This window comes from Centropristis striata, chromosome 3 (assembly GCF_030273125.1).
Source record: "Centropristis striata isolate RG_2023a ecotype Rhode Island chromosome 3, C.striata_1.0, whole genome shotgun sequence".
In the NCBI taxonomy this organism is placed as follows: Eukaryota; Metazoa; Chordata; class Actinopteri; order Perciformes; family Serranidae; genus Centropristis; species Centropristis striata.
This window is the reverse complement of record NC_081519.1, coordinates 42,405,929-42,415,441: the sequence shown is the minus strand read 5'-3', so window position 1 is coordinate 42,415,441 and position 9,513 is coordinate 42,405,929. Positions and strand designations below refer to the sequence as shown.

The 9,513-nt window shown below is 37.9% G+C and overlaps 1 protein-coding gene across 1 annotated transcript; it reads right to left on the bottom strand.

Annotated features, from left to right (window-relative positions):
• Positions 1-1,705: 1,705 nt before the first annotated feature.
• hyal1 (hyaluronidase 1) lies at positions 1,706-9,014 on the bottom strand. The gene is made up of 4 exons (XM_059328790.1): positions 8,896-9,014; positions 7,064-7,959; positions 5,696-5,785; positions 1,706-2,138 (listed from the first exon to the last, which is right to left on the bottom strand). The coding sequence occupies exons 2-4, from the start codon at positions 7,955-7,957 to the stop codon at positions 1,812-1,814; spliced, it is 1,311 nt and encodes a 436-aa protein (XP_059184773.1). The 5' UTR covers positions 7,958-7,959; positions 8,896-9,014; the 3' UTR covers positions 1,706-1,811.
• Positions 9,015-9,513: the final 499 nt, after the last annotated feature.

Sequence of the window (9,513 nt, the reverse complement as noted above, 5' to 3'; positions counted from 1 at the left end):
AAAATGAAATGCTGTAAAATAAGAATGCTTTCAAAAATAGAAAAGTTAATATTAATATATCAAATCAAATCATTATCTGGTGAATAGAGCCCTTTGAAATAATCTAGTTTTCTGAATTAATTTGTCATAAAATGTGATCTGATCTGCATCCAAGTCTCCAAATGAGCTTAATTCAAGTCTTGTGAATATCAAACTCAAATAGTTTGAGTGTTTTTATCACTCAGAATAGCTCTAGACCTTACCTAAATCTGATTTCAATGATTGGACTCCAGGTTTGCTGACTACTGACTCCAATTAGTTTGTGATGGAGTCAAGAGTTTACTTAATTTTTCCCACCAGCACTATTAATGTTTAATTGAAGTATTAAATAAAGACATTAAACATTATAATTGTTTGTGTGGTATTAGGTTAAGCATGTTGTGTAGATGCAGATCAGATCAAATTTTATGACAAATTAATGCAGAAAACTAGGTCATTTCAAAGGGTTCACATACTTTTTCTTGCTATTGTATATATGTGTATATGTGTGTATGGGTATGACTGTATGTGCATTATTGTAATACAAAAAGAAAAGAAAAAAAAACTCTTTAAAAAGCAAAACACCCCATGTTAAATTTTTTATTCAAAATATTATATTAATTAAGAAAAATAGGGCTGCAAGCTGAATTGCATATTATTAATTTAACGTCCACTAAAAGTTTTAGTCACTACCAAGTGTCAACATTATGGAAAGATAGACATACATAATAAAATCATAAAGTCAGATTTAAGTTGAGCACAGACAAAAGTCAACAATAACCAAAACATCTTTCTGAGTGGAAGCTGACTTTAAGAGCGTTTTATTATCAAGAGTTTTAGACTAATTTCTAATTTTGATGGTAAAAAGATTTGACATAATCAATGTTAAACATAAAATTTTCTATTTATTCACAGGTATGTCAGAAAATAGTCCGCTTACAAAATGTCATTTAAAAAAAAGTTAATTGATTAAGAAAACAAAATAAAAAATCCATCCACAGGAGACCACATAAACTCATCTTTCGAGAAAAAAGTTGCAAATTCACTAGATTAAAGTGGCAAATCTCCAAGAAAACAAGTTGCAGATTTATGAGAAAAAAGTGGGAAAAAAGCAACTTTTTTCTCCCAGATTCACCACTTTAACCTTAAATAGGGCACTCATTGAAATACTTTCAAATTCCAAATTTCAACCCTAGAGAATATTACATACTGCCAGAATGTGTAAAAAAAAAAAAAAACATACGTTAATAATATTTTGAGAAATTTTTTTACGAGATTAAAGTGGCAAATCTAGGAGAAAAAAATAAGTAGATTTATGAGATTTAAAGTGGCGAATCTGGGAGAAAAACATTGCTGTATAAATCTACGTATTTTTTCTTGTAGATTTGCCACTTTAATCTCGTAAACTTTTTTCTCAAAATATTATTTTCGTATGTTTGTTTTTACACATTCTAGCAGTATGTAATATCCTCCAATATTCTCAAGGGTTGAAATTTGGAATTTGCAAGTATTTCAATGAGTGCCCAATTGAGGGTTAAAGTGGTGAATCTGGGAGAAAAAAGTTGCTTTTTTCCCACTTTTTTCTCTTAAATCTGCAACTTTTTTTGCGCAGATTTGCCACTTTAAATCTCTTAAATCTGTGACTTTTTTTCTTGTAGATTTGCCACTTTAATCTAGTAAATTTGCAACTTTTTTTCTCGAAATATTACCTGACTCTAACTACCAAATATAGTTCTTTGCCTGATAAAGGGTTAACTGCCATTTATTGGACCAGTTCTGTCATTGTAAGTCTCTTATCCCTGAATGTGTTCGGAGCAGCTCTCACCGCTCCATCCGGGGAAACACCTGCACTGAAACTTTGACTCCATTAACAACACCTCGTGTGTCGTCATCTGTCCTAAAACTCTGTAGTTCTGCCCTCCTTCTGGTTTCCTGTCGGACACCACCTTCCACACAGCCGGGTCCAGGTGCAGGAAGGCCCTCGAGTTCAGGTTCTTCCTCTGACACCTGCCGTGAGAGGAGCACATGGTCTTGCTGCACAGAAAGGCCGCCGCCGTTACATTCACCAGGTACGGACCCAGAGTCTCGTCCAGGTAGGATTTGATAGAGTCACACGTGGCCTAAAAGAAGGAAAGAAACTAAATTAGAGTAACCATTTATACAACTTCACACCTCTGTGTTAGTGACAAAAAGGCCACAACAACCTAACGCATAGATGATGCCACTAATAGTGCTTATGGGCCAATACTCGGGCAAAAAAAGACTAATTTCCCAGCAGGTGAGATATCATCTGAGTTACACTACAACATGTTTAGAAAACTCTTGTACAAAAAGAAAAGAAAAGGAAACTAAAAATGTGTGATCTGTGACCCTTAACCCTTTATCAGGCGAAGAACTATATTTGGTAACTTCAGTGGATATCAAAATGGGGTTGAGAAAAAAGTTGCAAATTTACCAGATTAAAGTGGCAAATCTACAAGAAAAACAGTCGCAGAAAAGTTGCAGATTTATGTGAAAAAAGTGGAAAAAAAGCAACTTTTTTCTCCCAGATTCACCACTTTAAATCTCATAAATCTGCAACTTTTTTTCTCATAGATTTGCCACTTTAACCTCGTTAACTTTTTTCTCAAAATATTATTTTCGTATGTTTTTTTTTTACACATTCTGGCAATATGTAATATCCTCCAATATTCTCTAGGGTTGAAATTTGGAATTGCAAGTATTTCAATGAGTGTCCTATTAAGGGTTAAAGTGGTGAATCTGGGAGAAAAAAGTTGCTTTTTTCCCACTTTTTTCTCGTAAATCTGCCACTTTAAATATCTTTAATCTGCAACTTTTTTTCTTGTAGATTTGCCACTTTAATCTAGTAAATTTGCAACTTTTTTCTCGAAATATTACCTGAAGTTACCAAATATAGTTCTTTGCCTGATAAAGGGTTAATGCAGTCTGACTCACAGCAGTGTTGCCAAAACGAGTGCCTGCTGCTGGCAGCAGGAGATCATCATGTCCTCAAACCTAAATGTAATAATTGCTATTTTAAACATGTGGTTAATTTTGTCATTCGCGGACAGTTTGCAGTTTCATTAAATTTAGGCTACAAAACCACTGATCTAGGTTTAGGTCAAAATATGTGCTAGTAAGGCTTTAAAAAGGACAGTTTAAACAGTAAATAAATATGTAAATGCTAGAAATTAGGTAGTTATATGAGGATGATGTGACTACTGAAAGTGATATAGTTGCGTAAAACTGTGAGGCGCGGTCGGAAGTTCAGTGACGTTTAAACCACATTGTTTAAGTTCATTTTCACATGGGACACGAGAACCGTACTCCTGGGTGAAAGTCCAGGGTCTGCATGCCCCCCAGACTTCCCTACACTGCTAGAAAGCCAACTTGTATTTTTTGGCCTAAAACAGTGATTTAAGTTAGTAAAACTTGGAAATATAAATTATTGACATTTAGGGCAATAATGTAAGTTAGCACAACAAAGGAAGCCAGTTGTCTGCTCAAAAACAAGTTTGTGAGTTGTTGTTACTTATATCTTTAAGTTGGGGTTCACAACAAGAGACAATAGTTCTGATAACTCTTATTTCTTTGTTGTGAAATGCGGGAAAGCGGTGAAATTCGGTCATTAGCGAAAGCTAGCGGCTAACTGATGCTAGCGGCTAACTGATGCTAGCGGCGCTGCTTGTTACAGCTACAAGAGTAGCCATTAGCGTATCAATGCTAACTCAAAATTGTGGTCGCAACATTAGCTGACATTTCATAGCGCCGTTACAATCGTGCCAATTCAGCACATTGCAGAAGTTAGCAGAAGTAAGGATTAAAAGTTATTACAATGTAAACAGAGTTGAGTTTACAGAGTTGAGCAAACTCAAAAACAAAACTTAAGATATTTAGTTTAATTGTCCAACTTGAAATTTTATCAAAGTTAGTTGCCTTGAAATTTTGAGTTCACCCAACTTTTCTTTTTTTGCAGTGTAGCTGGCTACTTTTCCCCACTGGCTGGCTACTTCATGTCCAAGTGGAAAGCCCTGATGGCGTGCCTTGAGATTTTGGCTTTTACTTTGGTGTACCTTCGGCACAAAAAGTTTGAAACCCACTGGTCTAACTGTAAGAACACACACACAAACCACAAACGAAATATGTTTTCTGGCCATCTTTCTTTCATCAGGGTGGTTTCTGAAGTCGTTTCCGGTTTCCTTATTCATCAGTCTTGTGATTATGAATCACCATAGAGACCGAGTAAACAAAACAAGATAATCATCATCATTATCTTTCCAGAGCAGTTTTTAGAAATTACTCCTGCTCCATAAAGAGACTAACAAGTCAAATATAAACACAAAGTGTGCACAAGCATCGCAGGATTTTGAAATAATAAGCACAGTAACTAAATTCACCTACATCTCAACAGGAAGTACAGTGTATGCACTCTATTAAAGAGTGTTGTAATTCTAATGCTGTCGTTTTTAACCTTGTTTTTTTTATTTTTTCATTTCCCCCTCAGTGTTAAAGTACTCAGGGTGCATGCTACCAAAGCCTGCTCAAATGTGATTAGTCAATACTACTCAGACTACAACAAATAGACAAGAGGAAAACCAAAGTGTTTCAAATACCAGAATATTGTTCCATTGCCTACAGATTAGATTTGATTCAGCAACGATTATGGTTTAAGAAAGCATCTAAAGAATGGTTAAGACACTTAATTACTCAATGAATTTCTCTCTCAGCCACCCCCCTTTAAGTGAGGTACACTGAAAAGTCTGAAAACTGAAAATAATGTTTTATAAATCGAAAGATTATGTTTTCTATTGGGAATAGAAACTATTTAAAGTAAAACTATATTAGATAAATATCATTCAGTTGAAGAAAATCATTTTAAATTGCAATGATGCTGCATTATCATTTATTTATACTTTGACTATTTTGGGTTAGGGGTTTTTTTTTGAAAGGGGAAATCAACACATTGGATAAAGATAAGGACGACAGCTTCAAAGCATCTTTTTTGATACACAGGTTGCAGAGGTTTGCGAAAAATTCTGCTGCCACACCCAGCTTCTCTCTGTTATCTTCAAAATGAATGATTAGGCTTTTAGTCAAGCTGTTGAGTAAGACTTTAGAGCCGCAAGCCTTATTTTGAGCCTTATTTTAGAATGAAGATAAAACAGCCTATTAAGTCTAAATCAGTCTAACAACATTAATAATAGGTCATAATGAGCATTTATTCATATGATTATGTCAGAATGCAGCAAGTGTAAATCAGAGGCTGAAAACCGAAGAAATATCTCATATCAGGAGATTTGGAATCAAAAGCTTGCCTAGCGAGGGAAATTCATAACAAGTCTTGAAGTTGGCAAAATTTAGTGGTGACGGCACCGGGCCATAGACTTTTATAAGCTATGAAGTTGACTTAAATGTTTTGTAACATTTTTACTGCCGTATATCACCTACACATTTTTTCAATTGAGGAATACAAATTGTTTTGGGCCTACACCAATGATAAATTACATTTAAAATGTATAATTTTTTGTTACCACCCCAGGGAGCCACTGCAGATGGCCTGAAGAGCCAGATGTGGCTCCGGAGCCGCAGGTTAAGCAATGCAAATTGACTCTGGTGTAAGCACCATCTGGTCCTGGGCTCTGTGTGGTGCTCTACCCGTGCAGGTCAGTGACTGTACCTGAGATTTGGAGAAGGCGTGGTCGCCCCACAGCACCACCCCTGCAGATCCTAACGCAGTGCTCTCTCCGATGGTGTAGACCAGGTGCTCCTGGAGGAGGAAGAAGCAGCAACAGGTTGAGCAGAACGTCCAGACCCAATCATGACTATCCAAACTATTAAAGAACTCTAGAGGGAAAGTGTTGTGCTGGGACTCTTCACCCGTGAGCGTACTCCGGTTAGGGAATAAGGACACCGTTTTGACTTTAACTCCTTTATCTTAAACTTTTTCAGCAGCAGGTCAGTACACACACATTATTCAACACATGCTGATTCGAAGGACCCCCGAACGTAAACATACAGCACAGGCCAAAAGTTTGGACACACACCTTCTCATTCAATGTGTTTTTCTTCATTTTCACGACTATTTACATTGTAGATTCTCACTGAAGGCATCAAAACTATGAATGAACACATATGGAATTATGTACTTAACAAAAAAAGTGTGAAATAACTGAAAACATGTCTTGTATTTTAGATTCCTCAAAGTAACCACCCTTTGCTTACTAGAATATAAGACATGTTTTCAGTTATTTCACACTTTTTTGTTAAGCACATAATTCCACATGTGTTCATTAATAGTTTTGATGAATTTAAAATGTCAATAGTCATGAAAATAAAGGAAACACGTTGAATGAGAAGGTGTGTCCAAACTTTTGGCCTGTACTGTAGCTGCCCTGTAAACTGCCCGACTCAAACAGACTGAACTAAAAAAGTGCTTGAATAAATTATTAACCTGTTTAAATCAACAATATCAATATAATCAAATTAACAGATTAATAGGGTGTATTTGCTGGTCACAAAGGGAATTTATAACACAAACAGTGCAACCTGGTCTCACAGAAATCCGTGAAATAGCCACGGATTCGCTTAACTCAAAATCCGTGGAATAGCCACGGAATCACTCAAATTTCCGTGAAACTGACACGGATTTCGCTACAATGCAAATTAATGACAGTCATATCCCGTGGCTATACCAACATACAAAGTGATTATGTACATTCACTGAGTGAATATTTAGAAAATAAAACATATATTTCTCGCTAAAAATGTGATCTAAATCCATTTTTATGCAGAAACTAAGTCAAAATATTGATTTGATATTGAAAGTCACGTGACTTGGAACGAACCAATAGGAACAAATATCCATGGAATAGCCACGGGATATGACTGTCATTAACTTGCATTGTAGCGAAATCCGTGTCAGTTTCACGGAAATTTGAGCGATTCCGTGGCTATTCCACGGATTTTGAGTTAAGCGAAATCCGTGGCTATTTCACGGATTCCTGTGAGACCAGGTTCAACAGTGCATGAAGGTAAAACATCTTGCCTGAGAGAGGAAGTCTAAGGTGTAGGTGTAGACGATGCGAGCGTACGGGTAGACGGGCTGCTGGGCGGCTGCTCTCATGGCCTCCAGGACGCGGTGCTGGACGTAGAGCAGCACCTCCCTGCTGAGGCCTCGCATCTCCAGGCTGAGGTAGACGTCTGGGTAGAGGGCGGAGGAGGCGTCCCACAACCACCGCAGCTCCTCGTTCCTCTTCAGCTCCACCGGCGGACACTCTCCTGTGTAGTTTCTGCTCTTCTCGTTGTAGTAGTTGTAGCAGTTGGGGAAACCGTAAAACCCCCACAGTCCGTCGGGTCTCTGCTGCTGCCCCAGCTGCAGCGTTTCCTCCATGAACTTCCTCGCTGCGTCTTCAAACTCCACCCGTGCTGCAGCATTTATCTCCGCCGGGCTCCAGTCTGGATGCTCCGCCCTCACCAGGGCTCTCGACCCCTCCCAGTACACCTGCTTACTGTCCCAGTTCCTCTCCCATACAGGCCTCCAGCTCTCCCAGTCCACCACAGCCAGACCCTGGAAGTCCCTGTCAGGGATCCAGGAGCGGATGTTTTCAGACGCCACCCTGAGGTGCTCCTCCAGACTGGCGTTCTGCGGCACCCCGCCGTTGATTGCCTCTGCTTGGCTGGTGTAGCGGGGATACAGGCCCAGCTTGTCAGCATAAAAGATGGTTATGTTTTCACCTATGAAGGTCTGGTTCTGGTTCTGGACGATGCTGAACGTGCCCAAGTCCAGATCCACGCCAAATTGAGAGAGACAGTTGGCAGTGGGGGCGTTCCACACTGTGAGGAAAGGCACCTGGGAGAAAGATGACGTTTCATACTGCAGCCCTGAAACAAGGCTGATCAGAGTTATGAAAAGTGGAACCTTGTGATGAAAGGAAGTCATCGCTGTGAAAGAGGAGAAAACAGAACTGCTGACACCACTTCTGCAACTGTGTGGTGACATACTGACAGGATACTGCAAAATTGTTATCTTATCATTCTAAGCTGTGTAGTAACTGAAGTCTTTAAAGGTCAAAATTTTAATCAAATTTGTTTTTTAACTTCAGAATCTTTGTGCCAACAGTAATTTTAGCTTTTCACAAAACATGCTCTTTCTTTCCTCAGTCTATTGCTCCTTCATGATTTCACACAGATGTTGTTGTGGTGCAGTTACATGAGACTGCAGTAACACACTATCAGTGGTGGGAGAAGTATTCAGATCTCTTACTTCATTAAAAGTACTAATACCACACTGTGAAATTACTCCACTACAAGTAAAAGCCCTGCATTCAAAACTTACTGAAGTAAACGTAAAAAATTATCAGCATCAAAATGTACTTAAAGTATCAAAAGTAAAAGTACACGTTATGCAGAATGGACCCACTCAGAGTGTTTTATATATATATCAAGTATATTATTGGATTAATATTATGATGTATTTATGTAAGCAGCACAAGTAATCAAATGTAATTTGATCAAGTTAGGGATCGTTTTAACTATTTAATATACTGTTACAAGGTTTAATTAAAAAAACAACAAGTCAAATCACTTTAAATGTATTTTTTTTATGTTAGATCTCAACCTGTAAAGTAACTAAAGCTGTCAGCTAAATGTAGTGGAGTAAAAAGTACAATATTTGCCTCTAAAATGTAGTGGAGTAGAAGTATAAAGTTACATAAAATGGAAATACTCAAGTAAAGTACAAGTAAGTCAAAATTGTACTTAAGTAGAGTACTTGAGTAAATGTACTTAGTTACTTTCCGCCACTGCACACTATAATGTACCACAGTGTAATGTTTGCCCAACAAGGATCTTTGGACATAATGACAAACAGTAACTTACCTATTTAACCATCAGATGTGTTTTAGTTTGAACTTTGAGGTCAGGAAGTGAAGGAAAAACAAGCAGCGGTCTCATGATCTGAATGACACATGCAAGTAAAAGCCAAAGGAGGGAGGAAAGCAGAAGTTTCCTCTGGGATTCCCTACAACCAATCAGAAGCTTCGAATGGTTTTCACGCGACCAATCAGAAGCGCGCATAGGATCTCTAACAGCCAATCACAAGAGACGTGAAGATCGATTCAAGGAGCAGATTTAAAGTGACAGGCAAGTTGAAATAAAAACCTCTACCTATAATTGTGTGCGCTGAACACAGTTTTTTTCAGTTTGTCTCAATATAAAAAAGTAATTATAATTAAAAATAAACCGTTTATTGAAGAGAATTAACCTGGAAAGGCAATATAAGTTTGCTCTAAATGACTGTCAACAAAGCCATAATGAAGTCTTCCTCCTGCAAATTTAAATGTATGCCTTAAACTCTTAAAAGAAGTAAAAATAACTCTTGGCTTAACGGCACCCTACAATTACATGGGGAGGGGGTATGAGCAGGCAGCAGCCTGCAGAGTGAGTCCCTCCCTGAGGACTCGCCGGCTTTGCCTCCACTTAGTGGACAATGAAGAC

What these genes read in the sequence shown, in the direction of transcription:
- hyal1 (XM_059328790.1), bottom strand. Translation starts at nt 7,957, where the DNA reads ATGACTTCCTTTCATCACAAGGTTCCACTTTTCATAACTCTGATCAGC. An exon ending in CCTTAGACTTCCTCTCTCAG is followed by an intron (nt 5,786 to 7,063) that starts GCAAGATGTTTT and finishes TTCCTCCTCCAG; the next exon opens with GAGCACCTGGTCTACACCAT. An exon ending in ACGCCTTCTCCAAATCTCAG is followed by an intron (nt 2,139 to 5,695) that starts GTACAGTCACTG and finishes TCCTTCTTTTAG; the next exon opens with GCCACGTGTGACTCTATCAA.